The sequence below is a fragment of the Struthio camelus genome, chromosome 3 (genome assembly GCF_040807025.1).
Source record: "Struthio camelus isolate bStrCam1 chromosome 3, bStrCam1.hap1, whole genome shotgun sequence".
NCBI classification, from domain to species: Eukaryota; Metazoa; Chordata; class Aves; order Struthioniformes; family Struthionidae; genus Struthio; species Struthio camelus.
This window is the reverse complement of record NC_090944.1, coordinates 15,898,132-15,922,839: the sequence shown is the minus strand read 5'-3', so window position 1 is coordinate 15,922,839 and position 24,708 is coordinate 15,898,132. Positions and strand designations below refer to the sequence as shown.

Genomic DNA, 24,708 nt, shown 5'->3' with positions numbered 1-24,708 from the left:
CCTTTTCTCATGTTTTTGTGGCTAAAGAGAAGATAGAAAGTTACCAGTGACACTCCTACAAAAGCTTCAGGTCGTCCTTTCTTCCGACCCCATAAAAAAAAATAAAGGTTTATAAAAATAGCAGCTCTTACAGGTAGAAAGGAATCAATTCCTTTACATGGCTGCGGAACTTCGTCAAACACAGCAGTTCTTAATTTGTAATACAATTTCCTTGGGCTGGTGTACAAAGCCGGAGTAAAGAGCAGTGAACTGACTTTGGAGGTGATGCACTGAATACTTGGAGTCTTAAGAGCAGAACATTGTGCTCTACTAGAAACACTGCCCTCTGCGCAGGTAAAAATAATCAGCCCTGGCAAAGCAAGCCAAGTTTTTAAAGCCCACTGGAATTTCTGCAGCCACTAAGTTTCCATTTAAAAAGATTGGCTTTTAATAAGTTACTTACCTTCATGTCCACTGAATGCAGCGTTCCATTACTTCTTGACACCGAGTTCAATTCTACCCACTTCAGTTTATCCCCAGCCTTTCTGCAAGCTGCCCGTTTACGTATTAGAATATGTAAGTGCCACATGCGGCCTTTCAAGGGAAAACAAAGAGTGGAAACGTGGCAGGGACTAACTGTTTGGGAATGGCTCACGTTTCTGTTTTCTGTTTGGAAAGAAGTATCCTGTGGGGATTAAGACATCATTTCCAGACTGTTCACTGCCTGAAGAGGGTATTAGACTTCCTCTAATGGATAAGGTTTTTTAAATTCAGGAGTTAACTTACACTCAACAGTCTCAAGACAGCCTAGAACGCTCTGCCCTGCCGACGTTCATTTTTAATAACACTTGGCATACCTGGTTATCGGCACTTTGGAAGGAGTGCCGATCATGTGACAATTATCAAAAGGGCAAGTGAGATGACTAGGTAATTACCGGGCATTCACCTGACATCAATCCCAAGCAAAAATAGAAAGACGGTATCTAACTAAACTGATCACGAATCAAAAAGATAAGAATAAACACCACGATATTTTAGAAAATAGGCTGTATCGCATAAATCCGATTTCATTCTCTGACAAGATTACACATTTGATTGATAAGGTAATAGATTTTCAACAGCATGTGACAAAATACTTCAACTTTCTCACTGTACAGCATTCACAGAGCAAATATTAAACAGGCTAAGAATAGGCAGATTAATTGAGGAATCTCTAACCTATTCAAGTAATTCTCAGTTTGGTGTTATCAGAGTATTTCTAGAGGGGGCTTTGTGGGGATCCTCTCCTTCCAACAGCCTGAAAGGAAAACGTTGTCCTAAATCACTACTCCTAAACCAGTGGAAGACAAAGATTAGTAGAGCAGAATAACTAGAACAACTCATACATATTGTATTGGCTCCTTTGGCTAGCTGGGACCAATTAGAACAAAACTTCTTTTAATAAAACTAAATGGACCCTCAGAGTTGGGAAGGAGGAATGCTGACGTTCAGGATGGAGAACTGCATCACAAAAAACTGCAAGTCTGAGAAGTCAAGCAGCAAGAGCTCCCTGCCCAATTTCACAGCATAAAAGGGCTAAACTGATCTTCGGATGAGTAAAAAGGAGAAGAGCGAGTAAGAATCAGAGATTTTAGTTCTATATATGGTGCTGGTCGGACCAATGCTGGAACATCACATCAATTTCCACTGTGAGCAAATGTTTTAAAAGACGTTGAAAAATTGACCTACGGCAGAAAAGAGCCACAAAATTGACTTAACGGCTGGAGAAAACACAGCGAAAGCCATAAAGAGCTCATTTTGCTCAACAAAAAGACGACTGAGAGGCTACTTGATCACAGTGTTTTAGTATCTTGCAGGGAGGGGGCAACCTGTGTATGAAGAGCCTCTTTAATCTAGAGCAGAAAGACAAAACAAGAAGCAGTGGCTGGAAGTAGAAGCCTGACCAAAAAATGAAAAATAAAAATAAAAAAAGAGGAATAAGGCACGTTTCTACCAGTGAGCTTAACCACTTGATCAAAAGCTCAAAGAATAGGGTAGATGTGCTATCTCTTCAGACCGAGACTACCTGCCTTTCTGACGGCTAATCAGCCAAAGAAGTTAGTAGACTCTGTACATGCATGAGATTAAGTCCTATGTCCCTCAGCATCAGGTTGAGCAAACTAGTGTTCTCTTCTGGCATTACACTCCGCAAATAAACCTGAATTTTGGTGACAAGCTGCTAAATATTTAATTCATCCTTAGGTGTCAGAGTTAACAGAGTACTCTTCACCCAAAATTTATTCTCAGGTATTGAAAAGATGAACACTAAAATTTATGCTCAGTTTGTGCTTTCCTGGTTGTTCTCTGAAACTTGTGAAAAGGAAGCTTTTTATTAAAAACAAAAAACAAAACAATCAAAAAAAAAATCCTCTTCCTTCTGGAACTAAATTTTAGAGCAAGGCTCTGAAGCACTCACCCTGCTATAAAGGCTAGCCGTTAATTTTAAGCCTCCAGTGTCTTATGAAAATGTAGTCCTATACACTTATATTTCTGATACTTAAAATGTCTGCACAAAACAGCAATTTATTACTAAACTGATGCTCTTTAATAATCACAGACAACACGTGACTATTCATGTCATGTTCCCTTACCTCGCTGAACTTTTTACGCTGGCAGAGAGAATGCACAGGGCATCACTTCAAAAATTATTTCACAACTCTGCTCATTAGAAACCTAAAACAGATCGGTAATTTGTCCTTGCCTATCACCAAAAATCAGATCTCACTATTCTTCAAGGTAGCCTCCACGTACACAAAGTATCCTCCAGGGTATAACCTACTCAGCAAGAGAACACAAAATCTTTATGACAGAAATAGAGCTGGGCTTTTGGAGATCACAAATAGTGATTAATTAAAGCAACACTATTATTTTTTTCTTTCAATAGCACAGTAACTCCACTTCTTAGTAAATTAATTTAGTCAGAATTTAACACATTTTTCAGGATGAATTGATTTTCTGTATTTTAGTCTCTGCTTTAATTCCCTTGCTACAGAAATATTTCAAAAGGAGCCCTCCCAAAACTCCAAGTGTTTTTTTTTTTCCTTCCGATCTAGAGTCTCAAAGCTGAAGAGTCAATTGGTCCTCTACTGACTCCTACCTTCATACAGACACACAGTCAAACGTCTCCAGGTTATAGCACAATTCAAATTTTACATTGGAGCAAAGGGGTTTTCTCCTATCCATCACAATATAATTCAGCTCCACAAAAAGCAGATGACAAGTGGTCTGAGCACTGTAAGCAGCCACCCAATCTCAGGGGCTTCTCACATTTCTCATGAAAACTCTGTCAACTTCCAGATTGCCATGAGACAGAAGAAAGCAAAACAAAACATGGAGAAATGGTTCCACCATAGTAGAACCAACTTAACCTTTGCAATGTGCCAACACATCGAAAAGGCTGTAGGATTGATGTCCCAACTGCAGATGCTGAACAACCCATTCCTCTGTACTCCATCTGCTCTAGACTACCTTCCACTATGCTATCACAAGTCTACAAACAGGCTTTGGTCAAACCTTCACGGTTTGGTCAACATTCTCCTGGCAAAGGAGAGAAGCGGGCTCCTGCAGTCTGAATCTGCTGCTCATTAAGGAATATCCCTTCTCTGCCTAAAAGCTTGTCTATGCACTGAGTATTACCTATTCCTGAGTAACCAAATGTGAGGAGCACAAGTTACTCAAAAGTACCCTTTGCACGTGAAACTCGAACACAGCTTTATCCCAAATTAGCATCCAAGCATCAGCAAGCCTTAACAGGAATGGCCAGTTTTACACTAACACTCCACTGGAAGTGGTAAAACCATTTTAAATCTTAGCAACTATCACATTTTTTAAAATAACTTGAGAATGTTCCTACAGTTACAGTAGGGCTCGATATAGCATAAGTCACATATATTCCTAAGATAAGCAGAATTTAGTAGTAGTCACAGCCATTTACTGGCATTGGGTTAAATTGAAATATATTCTCTATGCAAATGATCACATTGTAAAAAAATTACTCATCTAGAAAGGGAATGAGGCTGAATTAATTAGTTATAAAGTTTGTAATGCCTGATTTCTACGTAACAGTTAGATGACCACAACTGATGCATAAAAGGGGAAGAAAAATGAAGTGTTTGGCTTCATTAATTGGTTCATAAGCCTACTGATCTGGCTTTCAGATTTTTTTCATGTAGTGCTACTTTAAATCCCGAATGCTACAAGTCCAGATTTAAACCCTACTTAAAATACAGAACAAAAGGATCTCGATTTTTATTTAAACATATTATCTGAAAGGCTTAGAAGAGGAACCAGAGGAAGGGTAGCACTTCAAGTTCAAGGAAGTACAGAAAATTGCATGTAAAAACTTTGTTCAAGGTAGAAACCAAGAGCAGGAGAAAGCAGTCTTAAGCAGTAAACATTTGACAAAGACGGGCATTACACAAGCTTTTACTGAAGCTTTATTAACAACAGCTGATGCAACCAAACTACTGCTTATTCATACTTTCAAAGCACTGTTCATTTAGGCTTCACCAAGTATTTTTACAAGAACATTTTTGCAATCCCCACCCAATATACAGCTCAAAATACAGTACAGTCCCTTTTACGACTGATCATTTTTACAGCCCCTGTCAGAAGTTAGGCCTGAACTCTCAGTTAACGTGCCCATTGCTGTTTAAAGATGGAAATAAATACACAAGATCTCATATCCTACACTCTTTCTTCAGAGACAACCACCTCCTTGGATGGCTTTAAAAGCAGCGTTGATATCTGCACGGCAACAGGTTTCATGCCATACAGATCAGAACAATCGATACAATCGTGCCAATATGAACTGAAGCTAGGCCCTAGCTGATGAACTCCTTTATCCCTACTGTTTTTTGGCATATTATTTTTATTTAACATCTAGCTGTGCTTTTAAAGCTGCGCATAAAAGCAAAATCGGAGTCAGACCTGAAACAAGCTATTTACTCGACTACTCTTTTGCCCAGGAATGCTCTAGTTTAGGAAACACAGGGAGGAAAAGAGGAAAAGGACTAAGAGTGCCGTATGTCCTGCACCTCAGCAGAGACCATACCAGATCTGTGGAACAGCTTGTCATACTCTGTTCCACACTACATAAATTACATGCCATTTGCTAGCTCCGGATAAATTGCCAGGATAGCTCTCATATGAGTAAGATGTGCGTTGATTCTTGACTTGCATAACCTACAGCAGCTTGTCCTCCTATGCATAAGTTATCGGGGGCAGGGGGGACAAAGCAATTCCTAGATATATTAGAAGTTTATCTTCAACAAAGACACAAAAAGCAAGAAAAACCTTCATAAATAGGAAAGAGTGCTTCTTAAAAAAAAAAAATACTCAAATAAAAAACCTCTGATATTGGATGCTGACGTACTAAAAGCAGTCCTTGGTGTTTCAACTGAATATAAAACATTTTCTAAGCACAGAGCATAACTTAAAAACAATTAAGTTATTCACTTGCCAACGCACAATGCAAATTTCACTTCTGCCAAAACTAATCAGATGTATCATAAGTGTAACACTGAAAGGAAAACAGATTTAAACTGCTCAAAAACAACTAAGCAGCAAGATCCCAGAGTAAAGTATGTCAAAAGCAGAATCAAGGAAGTCTTGTATGAAAAAGACTGAAATCAGCTATAAGGTAGCACTTCATTTAAATACAACAATATTTTTAAAGGAGCTAAAGCTGTGTTTTCTTGTCATCTTTATTCAAGTATTTCACAGCAGTTATATTACAAATTACAGTAAAATGTTCAAAATTTCCAGAAATTCAAAAAAATTAAATAACTTACTCCAAACTAATGTAAAATGAAGTCAAAATGCAAAACATCAATTTAAACACAGTTCTGAATAAAACTATAGAATCCAAAATATACCATAGGTGATGAAGGAAGTCTACTTAATCCACAAAGTAGACACATGTTAATGAAACCAAACAGGACTCCCCAATGTCTAAACAACCCAATGTACAAGATACAAAAGATGCAAGTACAAGCCCAAATTCAAGCTTATGTTATGATTACAAATAAAATAAAAACAAAATAAATGACTATCAGCTGCAGGACCTGCCATTCAAGAGACTGAAGGTAAAACCAGAGCTGACTACCAACTTAAAAAACAGGGTCGGGGGGAAGACAAGATATTACAAAAAACAGTAATCCTATAAATACATTGGCATATGAGGAAAAATCAAGTAACAATACAGAGGACACAAAACGAAACAAAATAATCACAGGTGAGATTCAAGCTTGCAAATACAATCAACTCCATAGCCATCAACTTCACCCAAGAGCAACTCTATTGTCTCCAACACAGCCCCAACAGCCCCATAGAGAAATCTCCTTTCTTCTGGTTGGCCACACTTTATTGACCCCAGCACAAGGACTCACACAGGAGTTTATTTGCAATTTTCACAACAAGAAACGAGGAAGAGAGGTCAATTTGTACAAACTCTTGCCAGTGCTATATGGCAAAAAATTAAAAACATACAGAGAGTAAACAAGTTTAGACCACATGGATAGATTAACAGCTGCTTTAACTCTATAACCACCAGACCTCTGTAAAGGAAAACAAAACTGAAGTGTGGTTATTTGGGCTAGGAAGGCGGATTTATTATTTTATGTAAGTCGTCCACTATAACATTTGAAATTGGCTACTTTTCTCTAAAACATCACGGTAGCTCCTTAATTAGTAAAGCTGCTTCCTAAGATTTTTTCCAATCAACAACTGACAGTAAAAATTTTTCTTTAGAAACATGACCTTTTAGAACCACTTAATGCTAGGCATTAGCTTCAATTTGTTTTTCAAACTCATTGGTGACTAAAATTATTAACTGTTTTAATTAATATAAATTTATTATCTTCTTAAAAATGTACGCAGTTTTATCTTCCACAAGTGCTGCTGTTACTTGAACAAAAACTTCTTCGAGCAAGTGAAACTGGAATAAATATTTTTAAAAAAATTCTGCAGCAAGAACCTGAGACTTGCAAAAAACCCCTTTTATCAGAAACTTGCTACAAAAAATCTGCTACATTTCATTTAATCAAATCTTAAAGTTTGTAACAATTTCCATCAAAATACAAAATGCTGTTAATGTACCAGACACAAAAATATCTCAAACAGGTATGATATTAATAAATACTAAATGAAACATGGAAAAAAATCCCATAATCAAATCTGAGATCAAAGAATCTCATTTAAAATGTGTTTTCTGCTTGTTTTTGTTGTTTTAATCGCACTTTCCCACCTAAAAAATACAGCGTTTCTGCATGGGTTGCATTTAGAAGGTGTAACTAGATGTACACGAACACCTGAAACCTTTTTCTGTCACTAGCTATAAAGAAAAAAAAGTGGCATTCAGGGGAGAAAAAGATCAAAGGTAGAATTATGTTTAAACACAAAACACAAAGCACTTTGGATTACTGCAATAGGCCAAGGCCCAGGGTTGTTTCTCTGCAGTGGCACACTACTATTAGCCACAGAGGTGGAGACAAGTACCTTAGCTTCAGTTTGTAAATGGGAGCAGAGTGATTACAAGTCCTCCATAAACACTGTTGGTAACTAAAATACAAAAAGCTGAGGTAGCGCAGTATCTCTGCAGTAGTCCAAGACTGTTTTCTCTAATTAAAAACTGATCACACTGTGTTGCATATTTTTGGAAAGACGTTTCCACAGCTACATAGGGACAGTTACAATGAATGGTTAAAGATGGTAACCCCAGCCAACTTTTCTACAACATTTTCCACTTTTTCCCACTCTGAAAAATCAGCCTAGGTAATGTTTCAACATTGAGCTTGCGATAAAACTTTTACTGCAACATGTTTTTTTTTTTTTTTTTCTTGAAACTGCCTAGACTGTGTTCTCTCCAATTTCCCAAAGGGAAAGATTTGAAACTACACAATTCAGAACCAGAGACCTGTGGTCTGAACAGATCAGTTCAAAAGTCTGTCTTCCAACCCCCCTCACATTAGTAATGCTTTGCATAAACTAGACTTCACAACTCAGTCCAGGTCGTATTTTCAAGTGAGCTTGGGCTCCAGGATTTTGACCAATTATAGCGTCTTCCTACCTGCATTGCACAGTCCAAGCTACATTATAAACACAGAACTTCAGAAAGAAACCTGCCAGTAATAAACTTTTTTTTTTTTTCCTCCAAAGAACTCAAAATTGACAACAAATCGAGTGATGGGAAAACGCTTCATTTTTAGCGAAACAGAAGAGTTTCACTGTGTAACTTACTTCTAAAACAAATACATACCAATGAAATAAAGGAATTTCACCATTTTGGTAAAGTATGTGGCTTTTTCAGTGTGTCTTAGTTTAGTTCTGTAGAGTAAGATAGGCATTATATAACCATAATACCGGTTGCTATCCAATGAAGAGAATACAAATCATTCTTTCGGAGATCTTCATTCTGAAGACAGCTTTCTAACATTGCCATTTGCTAGAATCCAAACCAACTGATTAGCCTTATCTTTCTCAATCGACTAAAAGGCACATTAAAGGCAGTTCTAGAGAGCCTCATCTTCAAATTACTGTACATCCAGTTACTCAAGATTCCTACCACAATGCATCGCTGCCATCTTTAGAACAGATTTTTTGTCCATTACCCCAGAGAAGAGAAAAATTGAAAAAAAAAAATTTAAAAAGTTGCCTGTTTAAAAATATTCAACTTATATCTGCTCTTTCCAGTTCTCTTGTGTTGGTCTCCACTTTGCCTGAAGTTTCCCAAAAGATAACACATGTAGAGTGAACAAGAGCAGAAATGAGAACAGTTTCTGTAGCACCAAAAATCTCCAAGCTGTGGCATTGTATTCTTTATTTATATCAGATACAACTATATGAAGTTCCGTTTGGTTCTTGTAGGCTGGTTGGTTTCAGGTACCTGAGACAATAGCACCAAATTCAACAGAAAGAAAAAGAGAGAGCACTTAAGACCAAGGCTCTGCACATACTTGGTGCAAATGGAAACTGAATGGCTCAGAGGACTGCTCTCCCACGAGCAGTTTAAGAGAGGATAAACCCACCCATCTTGACGAGTTCACAGGAATGTTTCAAACACATGAACTGTTCTTTCCATCTCCTGCAAGAGACACAGAGCAGCAATTTATATATAAAGACAGAAATAATGTTATGTTAGATCACCATATTTACTCTGATTTTGGGGGGAAATCTGAACAAATAATAATTCATAGGAAAACAGATATTTCTGTTTATTGATTGCCATCTGCTAGCAAAATATGGTAAAAAAAGGAAACTAATTAATACAAGTGTATTAGGTTCACTTTTGTAACTGATTCACTCAGTCTATATTAAGAAAGCATTACAATAACACGTTGCGTGAATTCAAGTCTTCCTGTGCACATTTGCTACGGGTGACCCAGCTGTAAACACATATCTGCACATTTTCAAGAATCAAAGGTAAAGATCAGTCTCTGTGTATGCCTCCTAGATAAAGGTCTTTTAAATTTACCTACATTTGTACAGGCTTTTAAAATTTTCAGCATATTTTATGTGAGGATGGCCAAGAAATAGGATGAAAACGGTTTGAAAAAATAACGTGCAAAATTATTTTGCAAATTTGGAAAATATTAACCCATAGGAAGGCCCTTCCAGGTCCTACATGAAAATATTCAAACAGAAAAATATTTAGTGTCCAGTGGTCCAACTGGAACTAGCAATTTTTATTCCTCTTTCAGCAGAGTTGGTTATCAGCTGGATCAGTAAGCTGATCCAAACCACACTACAGCTAAAACAAAGATGCTGGTGGGAATGCATGTGCAGAGCTATGATCAGCCTAAGCCAGTGGTGAAATGACTCACTCACCACCGATGCAGACAGGAGGCAAAAGTCTTTGAAAAGCAAAGGCTTTAGAGGTAAAGGACGACAGCATTGCAGACAACTGGCTACTTCATCTTATGTAAGACTACCTGTCCTTCCACAGTCCTTGCCAAGATCAATCACGGTATCCTTACCAATATAGAGAAAGTATACACGCCTTTAAGGTCTCATACGAAAGTTACAATCAGGAAATTGCATGAAGCAAAGGTGTATAAACTTTTTTTGCTTAGTTATGCAATGGCAAGTAGGGCAAAATCAGCAGTTGTTGGCTCAGCACGCCTATAAAGTAGCCTTTTTACCTTCAGTGCTATTCATACCACAAATTTGGTAACTTCTGGCTCAGGAATTCAGTTACACACCTCACAAGAATGAAAGGCTGAAATAATCTTGCCACAGTTTGCTGCGGTTCTTAAAGACTAAGTACTTACACCCAAAATGAGTAGCGTGATGCAAGTCAGAAAATCAGAGAAGGGAAGGTACAGAATGATACACTCAGTTACCAGCCATAAAGCCTTTTTGATATCAGTTTTTACAGATTCAAGGTGAGATAGCTACAAATAAGTATGTGTTCAATACTGCAGAAGGAAAACAGAAGTTAAGTGACTCACAGTCACAATAACATTTTGCAGAGACAAGATGACCCCCTGAAAAGGGCTTCTGCTCCATTATCACTTTGCTAGCACATGCTTCTTCGTGCTGTTGTAGTCCTTCCTCTTTTTCCTCCTTTCTTTTAGGTTAAAATCTTAATCCTTTTCTGAGGAAAGCGTTATCAGAAACAACCTCTGTTTACAAAGTCATTAGGTTTTTTCCAAATGTTTGTAAATATTTTTCTCAAAGTCTATTTATAAAGTTTCTGCCTGCTAATAAACCAATAAATCTATCAGTTAACACTGTTCTTGAAAAACAATTCTAACCAGTTCCACAAAATTCAAGAATAAAAGAAACTGTACTACATCACCTCTATAAGTGGTGATTTGTCATAATCTCTACGATGTCTGTAGATGCATTGACTGAGGAGTGAATACAATCTCTCAAGTTGGTCAACAGTCAGGTTGTCGCTTTTCTTAACTACCAAGTCAAGTAGTTTCTGTTGAAAGAACAACATAAAAAAAAAACTCTTAACTTTATGCTAATTGCTTTTTATTATTTTTTAAGGACAAATGAGAAATGTAATCATCTTCTGAAGCCCTATTTTGGAGGGATACATATAAAATGGACTACATTTGGCGATCAGTCAGGCCACTGCTTCCATGTTGATTTAAATTAACTCAGTGTCTCTTTTTGCTTCTCTGCTTACACCTACACATTTTTTCTTGTCTTAGATTTCATGCTAAATAATAAAGATTTTTTTCCTATCACAATACATCTGTTGTTTCCAAAGAGATTATATGCATTTCCCAGCAAGTCAGATCTAAATTTTATAGTAAGACAAGCTAGTTTCTACAATAGATTACAGCAAGCATTGTTGTAACTTTGCTTAAACTGAGATAAAAGAGAAACAAAATTAAGTGGCAACGGATTCAACCTATGACCCCAAAACATCGGCACAGCTTCCAGTTTGCTTTCCAATTCACTAACAGTTCTTCTCAACAAGTACACGTACATGGGAAGAGAGATGATGATGTTAACTGCTAATTACTAGGCACTCAGCAGTTTCTCAGTAACTGTCATGTCCAATTAACACATAACGGTGTCTGCACAAACTACAATTAAAGTAGTGGACTGCTGTGCCATTACTGTATTTGTAAAGATGATAGTAATGAGGGGACAACAAGGATTCAGTAATTTTATTAGCTTTTTTATCCAACACACACTGATCAACAAATCATCTTCAAAAGTTACTGCCGCCAAAATGAAATTTTGCAATCAAAAATAAAAAAAGACAAACTTTGCTTCGTTAAAAAAAATGACTTTTCACGGGGTCTTAACAGATGAATGAATTTTTTTAGTTCTGTTACCTTTAATCTGTCATGGTCAACAACTACAGAGGGTACGGGATCTGATGGTTCCTCTGGGACCTGCTCCAAATTTGTAGCTTTTGACTGTTCCATAGTGACTTTTCGAGTTTTCTTACTTTTGGATATACCTGTAGTTTGAAAAACTATTATCAGCATGTCGTCAACAACTAGCAAAAAATCGAAAGTACTAATCAGGTAAAAAAAACAAAAAAGCAAACCAAAAAGCACTAGATTAGAACAATCAACCTATGAATTCTTTGAGATTTCTGTTCTGGGTGTTCTGACGTTCTCCAACAACTTCCTACATAAGGAAACTATTTCACAAAAACATCTAAAAAGACTTCCCCAAAACCATTCAACCAGACAATAAAATTGAGAACTGATCTTAACAATTCAACATGACTTGAATCTGTTCATAACTCACTCAGCCATAATTCTGAGACTCATTCTCTCGGGGGCAGTGTCCCTAAGTGTTTTCTATTTCCACTTGTTTCCAGGTAAAGATGTATATTTTGCACCCACAAACATTTGGATGGAATGCTGGTAATGCAGACGGTTAATCAAGCTGCGAAAGCTCTTTGCATGAGAGCAAGTTATTTTCTCAGTTTACTTAAATTAGATACATAACAACAAAAACCATTTATTATTATATTTATATTTATTAAATGCTAATCATTATTTTGCTTGTGACAATTTAAAACAATGACTAATCTTCTATCAGTGAGACCTCTGATATGTAAGAAATGATGCTGAAGACATTTACATATGCTAACACATGCTTACGTCCACTTTAAATCCAATTAGCGCAATTCTCTGTATCTTGGAATCTTTGCAGAAATCAAGTGAAAGATACTACTTAGGTAGATTCAGTCACATACAGCCTCACAAATAAGAAAATCCAAACATCCGGAGACTGAGAACTTCCCAGGGACTCCTAGGGAACTGCATTAAAGGATCTGTATTTATTTTCTATGAAAAGCTTTTACAGCTCTCGGGCAGATTTTCAACTGAGCTGCTCTCACTGTAGGTCCCCATATCCCTTCACAGTCCACCTCTGTTGGTCAGTTCATTTACTGCCATCTAAACTCGCAGACTGAGAGAACAAATTTCCATAGTAACTACACCTAACACAGAATCACCATTCCTCTCCTACTAAAATTGCCAGGTGGCACTAGCATTTAAAAATAGCATAAAAAAAAAAAAAACTATGTCGCACCGTTCAACTCTTTCAGAAACTAAACTTCACGTTATTTTCCTCAAGGGACTTGAAGACTTATACAAGCATCTGTGTCTCACGTACAAATACAAAACTACTCCATGAACACACCCGTCACCTGACTGGAACGAAAATCTGTAACTTTTCTTCTCTCTGTAAACTCATGGCAAATTTCCCCCCCCCCCCCCCCCATCAGAATCTCCTCTAGTCCTACTTCTGAAAAACATTAAAGATGACTACAACCTTCCCTGTAAGACACGTATTTCCTGCCTTTTGGTACAGCCAATCCTTCCAGTTGCCCACAAAAACAAGAATAGCTTAGTCCCAAGTTCACACTACACCATTATATCAGCTCCTCAGTCTTGACCAGCCTCCTCCTCTACATCGTACGTCCTCACTAAAATAACAACAAAGTAAAAACAACAATCGCTCTACTCTCTACTGGAAGACCATCCTCCACGACCTCCTCAGGAAGCAACAGACTGCCTATAATCTGTTCTACAGGTGTGGTTCTCTCGTGGGTCATTTCTTTCCCAATAGTTGTGAATGTTGGCTTAGATACTGATAAAGATGATATTTCTCACGCTGCTAGTTTAAATTATGGAAAACATTTATTTAATCTTCATAAAATACCCCAAAGAAAGAATTCCAATTTTGAGTATTTGCTAGAGAATCTCATTGTAGGCTTTTTTCTCCCCAAAGGCAGGAAGATAAAATTACTCTTCTTACTATTATAAATACGGTATTTAAAATAAAAGTAAAGGATATTTTGGGCTTCTAAATATGATTATTTTGAAGCTTATCATACAGCATTTCTGCCTCCAAAGCCTTGCTGAAACTCTGGTGAGAAATCGTTAAAAAATGAACAGGTTGTTTTTTCATTTTGCTTTGATTTTGCTTTTTTTTTTTTTTTTTTTTTAAACTGGGCAAGCATGATGATTCCACCAGGGCACATTATTTCTCAGCTTCACAGGATCCTAAAAAAGGTTTATGGGTGCTAAAACAAACAAACAGAAAAGTAGCTCAGAAGTCATCCACAAAACTGGTTAAGTTTAAAACTGAATTCTGAAACGCCAGTAGTAAATCGAAAGTGTTTTTCTGCTATATCATTTCTACTTATCCACATCAAATTCATTGCTTCTAAGGGAAGTTCAGATGTTAAGCTAACTTCCAAAATGGTTTTTCCTAAGGGAATCAAAATTCTCATCTGTCCTTCTAAAGTGTCCCCTGTCTTCATCACCACAGGAACTCCAACATCTGTTCTACCAGGGAAACTTCCTGCTTTGGTGACACATTTTATTTCCACCTCTGTATTAAAGCTGCTGTGCAATCCTGTTGTGGAGAACAAAACATTATCACCTGATTCCATCTCTAGACTCACCCACTGTTTTTCTCTTCCTCAACTTAAAACGCCTTTTTTCTGAGGATCCCTTGTTATTATAATCATCCTCAATGTATCCAAAATTCAACTGCTAAATTTAAATACGTAATGGCTCTAACATACATCCTATTCATCCTGTTATTCCTAGTACCTTTCTTCCACTATGCACCTTATCCTTCGGAAAAGTAAAATATGTACACATACAGTCAGCATGTATATGTAATAGTGATGTTCTCATGATTCAGATCCCTCATTAAAGCTCATTTATTTTGTAAATCTCAGCACTAGTTTTTGAAGCAAAGATTTCATTCTTTTACATAATTCTGAAAAGCTAATTAAAAAAGCAATCATGCCTAAAGCTTTTACTTTCTTCCCTGAGGAAACTATATCTCTTTTCTTCAAAGGACATGGCCCCTTCTTTTATGCACCACCAGGATTTTCCTTCTCCTTATCTTTTTGCTGCACCGTTAGCATGTTGACTGTAAACTCCAAAGTCAGATATGTACTCCATTAGACAAACAATGGTTTTTGCTACGAGTTAAACTAAATTTTAATAAAACATTCCAAACTTTTTATAAGGAATCCTTAAATAAATATATTCTGTATTTCTGTGGTTTCTGATTCAATGTCAATGATACTTTTATCATAAATCCCTAGGTCAAAACATCAAACAGATATGTAAGTGTACTGATAATTTAAAAACCTTCAATTACTGTCTAAATAATGCTATCTCAATATTTACTGTATTTTCCATAAAGCATACAAAAATGAACAGAATACAGTATGGTGGTAAGCTTATTTGCCTAAGATAACGTTAGAGCAAGCCAAGGGTAGAGCGTATTTTACCTATGGGGAATTAAATGTGCAAATACACAAAGATCCAGATAGACAGACTGCAGTTAAAATGATATGCTCAGGCATTATAATTAAAATATATACATATATAACTATTTACTTGGGCAATAAGGTAATAAATAAGTGGAAAACTGAAAATACAAGCTATACCTTCTTTATCGGGTTCCGCATCTTTAGTCTCAACGTCTGTGCTCTGTAGTGTTTTTTCATTATTGCTGCAGTGTGGTACCTCAGCTTTCACCAAATCAGCTCCTTGACTTTCGCTGGAAGCGTCTGATTTCTCCTTTGGCTGATCTTCAGTTGAAGCTTTTTGCTTGTTACTAGATCCATCACTGTTGTCACAGGGTGAAACAACATCGATTGATTCCATTTTACCGTTGTGACATGCTGGAACAGGTATACCTTCTACACTGTGCATAGATGTCTCTCCATTTACACAGCCCCCTTTTGATGCAGGGTCCTTCCTTAATTCCTTTTCAGCATTCAGAGTAACACTGTCGGTTATTAACAGAGATTCATTTGAGCTCTCTTCTTCTGTGGAAGCAAAATTGTTTTCCTTTCCTGATGTCCCATTGTTAAGCCTCTGCTCTGCATCTATATCCATAATATCACAAGAGGATTCATCATTTGTCATGGAGAGATCACCTGTTTCCTCCCCATTCTCCTCAATGCAATCAGTGCTGATCTCTAGCTCTCCATTTTCCAGCAATTTACTGTCCTCTCCGTGATTTTCATCATCAGCAAACTTTGCATCATCTTCATCTTTCTTCAAATTATTGACTTTCCTCTTTTTAATAATTCCTTTGCCCCACTGGGAGCGCCGTCTTGATTTTCTCCTTATTCGAACTGAATTATAAGGAAAGAAAGACGCTTTTAAATGCATACGTACCCCTCAGTAAACACATATTAGAATATGCTCTAACCTAAGGCAATCAAATGCGTTCACATTTAAAGGAATAAGTAAAACGTCCACTGACTTCAACGCGAGCGCTGAAGTCCAGTGAGTGAACATTCAGTTTTGTGCACCACTCCTACTCTAGGTTACGGAAACAACTAAGACTTGCTAATCTTTCCTACTTAGCATACTTAATAAAAATCTATTTACAGATACACTATTAAGAGAAAACCTCTAAGCAATAACGCAGAACTCAGACAGTCATTCTTATTTTCACTAGGAAATGCGGAACTGAGCGGCTGCTGTTTTCCCTTTCTATCTCTTTCAGTGATTTGAAATCATCATACAATGAAAGAAATGAAAACACAATTCGTGGAATCACAGAATCATGAGATAATTCAGTTTAGAAAGGACCTCAGGAAGTCTCTAGTCCAACCTCCCACTCAAAACAGGGTCACCTATGAAGGCAGATCAGGTTGCTTAGGGCTTTATCCAGTCAGGTCTTGAAAACCTCCATGGATGCAGACTGCACAAGTTTCCATAGGTGTCCTGTACCAACATGTAACTGCCCTAAGAGTGAAAAGGATTTTTTTTTTTTTTTTAAAAACTTGTATCCTGTCAGAACCTCTCTTGTGTCAATTTACATCCATAGTTAAATCCAAAGACATCTTCAGGGATTAAGCCAGCTACAGAATAACCATCACTTCAACCTTCCACTCATCCCCTCCTGTGTACTATGTTCACTGCATTGATACAATCTGGCTTTAAAAAAAAAAAAAAAAAGAGTTTTTTTTCCTCTTGAAATCCAAATCATTTTAGCAACTCAGCCCACAGCAAGATCTCACAAACATAAGCATTTGTACAACGAGTTAATATGAAAGGGAAGTCACAGTTTCTTAAACTAGTCTCAGCACCAATGCTTCCCCCCATATTATGCAACTCAACTTGAAGCAGCAAGGCCCCTTGATCCTTTTTTCATTATCTTTGCTCCATTACTTCTTCATTTTTCCTATTTCTTATGCACACTTTCTGTGCATTTTTAAAAATCAGATTATCAACTTTTTTCAGAGAGTAGTGTTTTCACTAGTCTATTTGCAGTGAGACACAACACGGCACCAATGTGAAAGAGGTGTGGGGGCATGTTTGCAATATAATCTACAAGTAATATAGAAGGAAAACTATTCAAATCTAATGCTGTTGTCAATGACCTTTTCAAGAGCGCTAATGAGACACAGTGCAGAAAATTAAGGAAAAGGTTGGGAAAAATGGGAACTTCTACATTCAAACTCAAGCAATGATGCAGATTGCTCATATTTTTGCAAAGTTAAAGAAGTTACAGCCAAGTGCTTCTATTTGAAAACGACAACCAATACTTAGCAGTGATTAACAAATATTTTTCCATTTTGAAATAAACTCCTTTGTTGAGTACCTCCGTCATGTTCTCGGTATTTGTAGGTTGCTTTGATCTATGGGGTATTAAGTCCTAAATCTGTGCCTGCCTATCTCACACTGAGTTACAAAGATCAGTGTTTATTAAGGTGCTTTGAAAATATAAGCAGTAGGCAGGTACATCTGTTCAGAATTAAACCACAGAAGCTCAGAGGAGTACACTTGTACTTCAGAATTTCCTCCCTGTGAATGCCATACGTAAGCAGGTAGTTTAACCGCTACATTGAGAATAAATTTGCCATTAACCTTTTAGTTTTAAAAGCTATATTGCCATAAAAAATGGTAGTTGCACTTGCAGCATATATTTATTGTTACAAATAATCCTTACTGAGAACTATAAGATTTGAAGGAAAAAAAAAAAAAATCACTTTTTCCAGCTACTTTGTAGATTTGATAGCGGCTTCTACAGTCAGTTTCACTGTTTTATTGATGATGAGCCACAACCCGTTCCCATAACTTTTCAGGAGCTCATATAATCTTTCCCCAGATTCTGCAAGAGATTTTCAGTAACAACAGAAGCAGCAAATCTGAAACGAAACAGGCAGATGTAAACTTACACAGAGAAATAATTTCCCTACTAGGAAATGGGTTTAGTCTCAGGTCAACTCCAAAGATGGATACAGAAAACGCAGAAGGGGAGTAAAAGCCTTTTAAAGGAAACATATTAATTAATATGTCCTGAATTGTAAAAATGAATGGAAAAGCTGAATTTTTAAAGATCTGACTTTGGCTTTTTAGCTGCCTTTGCAGCAAGATGTAATTTATCATATCAATGATTTGTACTCAAGGATGCCTATTTTACTGGTGCATCTATTTTGCCCATTCTGCAAGCCCAACTTGGGATGAAAAGCACATAGTGCCAAAATACTCAGGCATGTTGCTAAAATTAAGCATGTGAGAATCACATTAAAGTAAAACGGAACTAACCTTCTATTACACACACCAGTATGTTTCAAGCCTTCCTAAACTATAGCCAGAAAGCCTAGCACTCTCATGCAGTACTGTTCAGATGCAAATTATAGGCCTTTCCATAGTTTTCCATAGTGAAACCCACTCTGGGTTTCACTGCCGTTATTAAATAGGACACAGCAACCTCAAAGTGCTGCAGAAGATCTCCTCCCAGGATCTCTGAGATGTTCTGCTTTTGCACTGCCTCAAAACGAGTAAACAGTTTAGCTGCCTCATCCAAAGTATGCAAATAAAGCAGAGCTCTGACTGAAACATTACAATGTCTTATATAAAAAAAACGGTCTAAAGTCATATTATTAAAAAAAAAAAAAAAAAAAAAAAGATACCAACCAACTCAGTGGTTGCAACCAACCACTGAGTTTTAGGAAAAAACCACCACGTTTCATTAACAGATATTGCTGAACAGGCCCTTCAAGAACATAATTTATAGTACTTGTGTTGAAAATTGACAAAAGCAATTACCTAGTTACTTTTTGTTTTCATCAGTCAAATTTGGTTAATGCTTAACTTTTTCTTTCCTAGACTCTTACCACTTCATGTTTTAAGAAAGTACCATTACCTGAGCCATCCAGTCCTGTAACACAGATATGAGTATCTTATAGACCAACATTTCAAAATACTGATTTTTTTCTTTTTTGTCCATATACTTCTAAGAATCAACTTTTTCCCGTCATTCAGATAAAAGCCTTCCTGCTTTCACCTCCTTCTATCTGCTGAAACCTTTTCTCCTCTGACTTTCATAAACTCACCCAAATCTCATTTCAATTCATTTAACACAACTGCTAATATCATTTTCATGACCACAGTGAGATTCTTAATCCCCTACCCAATAAAGCTTTGAGTCCATTCACCAGCTTTTGAATCTTGAGCATGTCAAAAGCAGACTTCCAGTCCTTATATTTAACTACCCTTCAAAACTTTTTTTTTTTTTTTTTTTTTTTTTTAAATCTAGGCTGTATTATTGCTCTGTGTAAAGCAATGTCTTTTGGGATATGCAAAGAAATTCTGCTTCAGATAGGAAGCATTCTTAACACTGTTATATCAATTTTATTTTATGCAGAGAGCCAGGCCTCTAGGAAAAGTGAGAAGCCAAGCAAGGAATACAATATTTTTAAAAAAGATAACATCAGCCTTTATCTCCCGCCCCACCTCCCCCAGTAAGACTAAGGGAGTAGCAGAAGTAAGAGAGGTGTTTAATTCATGGAGCAGGGATCCATCTGATCAAATTTGGAACTCTGCACTGGAGTTCATCATCTAGACTCTTTTCATAGTCAATGGGGGGAAGGTGCTACCGAGAGAATCACACTGACCTGAAAAGGTGCCATATAAGGCAGGAAAGAATAAGATTTTTATCTCCAGATCCTGCAGAGGAGTTGAATAGGATTCAAATTGTAAAGGAAAGAGGAGCTATCACAGGGTAAAACTGATGTATAACTAACGGGCAAACGTTCATGCATTGCCGCTTTTAAAAAAATAAACCTCATCGGGGTCTCCATTTTAATGGTGATCTTCTATAAAAACTGTAAACCATTAATAACAAAATTACACTTTTCATTTTGCAGTTAATATGATTCATCACGCATTAAAATTCTAAGTAATAGAATGGGATAGCCATTTACAGAAGAACTATTGAGAGTTAACTTTGTTAAAAAAAATTACCAGAGCATATACAATTATAAGTTAATGCATTAACACCTTTTCAATTATTCCTTTTAAAACTACTCATCTGAAATCTACCCATTGATATCCAATCTTTCAGCACTATTTGTGCCAGAGGCAGTAGAAATACAATTACCACAGGAATCCTGCTTTTCAGAACTGAGTTTCTATAACTCAAACTATTATAATACCAATTATTCACACATGAGTACATTCATTTGCCTTCTGAATTGCTACACTCTTCTCTCTATAATCCTCATGTAACCTCTATAGATTTGCCAAGGGGATCCCCACTTCAGTTCAGTTTGCTTTTTTGTAAATCCTTACCCCAGTTCATACAGAATTTTTTTTTTTTTTTTTTTTTTTTTTTTTTTTTTACAACAACGCATACAGATCTGGCCAAGCGAGTCACACAACATTTCAGTTGGATTCACATGGAGTTGATACCAAAAGTAACCCTTCAGCACTCATTTATTTGTGCTAAGCTGCACAGTTGATGCAGATAAAATTAAAAAGGTACAATGTAATATAATGTAATTAACCACCAAAGACAAATTTACCCTAAATTTCCTTAACCAGTACGTGGGGTTTCCCAATTCTTCCATTTCTATCTTGAAAAACTTTAAGAGTCTGCTGAAAGATCACTTAAGATAGACAGCACTTACCCTGGAGAGGGCCTCCCATGATTAAAAAAGGAATTCTGTATGTACTTCAGAAGGACTAGTCCTCTAGGAACAAATTAAGCAAAATGAAACGCGTAGCAGACTTTCAGAAATTCTAGATTCTTGCTCATTGATAGGTTCATCTTTAAGATTTTGAAGACAGACACACCAAGTAATGATAACATCTTCTGGTGACACAAGCACTTAAGAAAAATCCAGCGTTACCAGGTATGATAAAATCTGTATGTGAATTTTGGCACTCAGCTTTAGTTAAGCACCCCAGAGAAAAGTTCTAGTAAACGTTTGGAGAGAGAAATACTGGCGATTGAATAGACTTATTACAGCTATATTGTTTCTTGAAGTAGACGGACAACTACAACAGAGTACAGAATTACTCCCTGTATATTATAATGGAATATGAACAAATATTCCTTCTCATAACTTGAGTGACAGGAATGAAGATGTGCAGCATGAAGCCTGGATCCAATCACGTAGCAAGCAGACTCTAGATGAAAATAAGCACCCTACCATTTAGGGGTGCACATCAATCCTTTTCAGAGCAGTGCATTGAATCTCACAGTTCTTGGATTTTACAGAGCAGTTATAATAAAACAAAACAAAAAATAACTTTCATATTCCTGAAGTATTTCTGCTAGATCTTGAGGAAACTGTCACAATTCTGTTTAGTATGGTCTCAGAAAAATGTAAGGATGACTGAACACTGGAGTAGGTTGCCCAGACAGGTTGTGGAGTCTCCATCCTTGGAGATATTCAAAAGCCATCAGGACACAGTCCTGAGCAACCTGCTCCAGGGGACCCTGCTTGAGAAGGGAAGTTGGACTAGAAGATCTCTAGAGGTCCCTTCCAACCTCAACCATTCTGTCATTCCGTGAAAATAGATCTCAAAAAAATGGATGAACGGTAGAGAACCTTCAGAGTTGGGGAAGACACCCTTACAGTCATCCAAATCCAGCAGTACAGTGACAGTACTGCAGACTCTACAGAAATAAAATGAACAGTTGGAAAAGTGAGCAAACATAATTAGAAGGTTCAAAGATTGTAGCAGCAATCAAGTCTGCTGCTTTAATGTGGATGAACTCTAATATTAGAGAAGATGCAGCAGTGGTAGCAGATCAGTTTCTCTTTCGCAATTTCTGTAGTTTGACTACTACGTTATATTGAGTGTAGTACAATATTATGGAAGCTAACTAGTTCTCTTTATCCTGCAGAAAAGTAGACCCTTATATGCCTCAGCATTGCTTAAAAGACCATCAGAGCATGTAAATCCTCTGCCATTAAAAGATAAAATTCACATTCATCAAACAGTAGCTTCTCTGTTGCTACCTGTATTTCATAAAGAATTCCTGAGGACTAAAACCCAAAGAATTTTGTCTTTGCAACTAAGATCACTGTGGATCTAGATTCTGTGCCTGCTATATCAAGAACCACTTGAAGCAATGCATATGTTTCAAGGTTTTCTTCCATGATCAAAACCCTAAACTTCTTTCTGATGTCTTGTGTGTAAAGTAACTCAAAGCCTTGAGAAAGCACTTATTAAGAGCAATCTGCTCTCTCTTATGCTGGATCCGGGATATACGTATCCGTCACAGTAATTTAGTGCTTCCAGTAGCTCTACTTTCCTTACCAATGGGCACTGAAAGTCCCCTTGGTAGTCCACTTGAAAGTCTCTGGAGTTTTTAGTCACAAAGTCCCAAAATGCAGTCAGGGATACAGAGCAAGAAAGAACAGAGCACAGTTCCACAATGGCTTTAAAAGCAAAATGAGGTGCCAGCTTCCACTAACAGACAAAGATAGCTATAGCATTTCCACTACCTCATTTGTGACAGCTCTACTGTTGCTGCAGTAAGCCAGATCAGGGAACTAATCTGCCTGAAACTTCGTATTTTTTTCCTGTTGCCCAGGGGGACACGTCTGGTTCCCCAGCTGAGCTTCCTAACTCATGAATGACAGCACTGGCACAAGGGAGGTGGTGGAAACATGCAACTAGTGAGAAGGGAGGACAGCACCTTCAGTAGCAACCTGCAGTTTGATCAGCATAAAGCAACTGTGGAACTAACCTCTACAGGACATACCATTTCCTTCACATAAATGGAAGGCTCAGGGCAGAGACCTGATCAACATAAAAAAATGCAACAATTTAGGGTATACGCTCATCAATAGCGGAACATTAAAAAAAAAAAAAAAAAGCTCCAAGAACCCGGGCACTTCTACTCAACAGGAAGTCATGTTCTATAAGCAGCAGATGAAGTATGGTTTCCAGGAAGAAAACTAGCTGCAGGATCCCCAGTATTTCCTCCTCCTAGTCAGCTGCTATCCCCCTCATCCCCTGCAGTACTCTCAAAGTCTTTCCAGTGTTTCTCAGAAACCTCTCCCAGTATCTTCTGCTCCTCCCCACCTCAAACCACCCAAAATGGGCAGGATAAACTACACCTAATTCTGAGCTGAGGAAACGCTGCCCAGCCACAACGCTGCTGCAGCTGTCCAGCTAACAAGGCCAGAGAATAGGTTACTGCCATTTTCAGTCTGTAGCCTTTTCCTCTAGTAGATGAATAGATATATCCAGCTACCAATTTTCACAAAATCTGTAGGAATTTCATCTTTGAGACCTTGGCTCTTGTCAAATTTGTTTGAATCTGGTTAAGTAATTCAAAAGTTATTAGCGGAGCAGAGAGATGGACAGATAGCATATGTATTATTTTCTTAGGAAAACAAACTAAAAATATAACTTACATGAAACCATCAGTGTAATTATGACAGTTAAGTACACGGCAAGACGGTCACACATGAAAACTAAAAATGAAGCCAAAAGAAAACAATCAGATTAGTATCACCAGTGCAGACTGGTGTTAGACTGTCCACTTCTACAGAGCTGCTCATTTTCCCTCTGCTGAGTAGCTCTACACAAAACAACTATTACAGCTGTTTACGTCTTTGGTGCATCCAGTTTGTTCTTAAGGACTGCTGAATGGCAGCTTCCCCGCTGTAAGAGAGCCACGAACAAACAAGCTTTTCTTGCAGCTTCACAGGTTGAGGACAGACACTCACTTTACATTATTTTCTACCAGAGATCCGAAAGGCTCAGGGCTGCTAGATTGGTCTCTGCGTCAGGAAGGTAAAATAAAAAAAAAAATACAAAGAAAATAAATAGCTAAGAACTGAGGTGAGGAAATGGGCAAAAATTACAAGAAAATCAACTGCTAGGGTAGACAGAAACTTTAGACTAATTCTTCAAACAGTTTTCAGTAAACATTGCTGCAGTTTTCAAATGGGAGTAAGGGGGAAGATAATTTAAATGGCCTGAAAACTGTTTTTTATTGCATCACTTCTTTTCCACTTCCATAAGTTAAAATATGCAGCACTCAATGGTAGGAAAAAAAAAAAATAGATCTTAACAAAAGAACTCAGAAAAAAACAATTTTCTACAAAGCCTCTCTTTTTAACCCTATTTATAATAAAAGCAGTCATAATACTTGCAGGAAAACTTCCTTATTAAGAGCAGCTGAACAATCTTGGATTACTGAGTTAAAAGGGGTATGAATAACATGAGGTTTTAAAACGGAGTATGTGAAAGGCAGGTACAGATCAGGTAAATCGTAGCGTTCTGTATGCCCTCAAAGCAAAAAGACATTCAACTAATTCAAGAGGCAGCATGTTCAGTAGCTATCAAAGACGACTTCTTTGCCACTAGATATCACTGACTCCAAAAGTTTGGTGGAATTCCAAAAAAAGAATTAGGCACTCAGGATTTACAAGAACATCCACAAATTCACTAAATGGGGTTTTAC

General features: G+C 37.2%; 1 protein-coding gene across 5 annotated transcripts in view; it reads right to left on the bottom strand.

Annotated features, from left to right (window-relative positions):
- Nucleotides 1-7,232: 7,232 nt before the first annotated feature.
- Nucleotides 7,233-24,708, bottom strand: part of ATAD2B (ATPase family AAA domain containing 2B) — an 81,419-nt gene continuing 63,943 nt past the window's right edge. For 4 of the 5 annotated variants that reach the window (XM_068937060.1, XM_068937063.1, XM_009686351.2 and 1 more), the window contains exons 25-28: nt 15,419-16,114; nt 11,817-11,944; nt 10,817-10,945; nt 7,233-9,100 (exon numbers count right to left, since the gene is read on the bottom strand). In XM_068937060.1, the coding sequence (XP_068793161.1) occupies nt 9,059-9,100; nt 10,817-10,945; nt 11,817-11,944; nt 15,419-16,114 (995 nt within the window). In that variant the 3' untranslated portion in view covers nt 7,233-9,058. The remainder of the gene's footprint in view (nt 9,101-10,816; nt 10,946-11,816; nt 11,945-15,418; nt 16,115-24,708) is intronic. The other variant, XM_068937062.1, reaches the window with a different exon arrangement.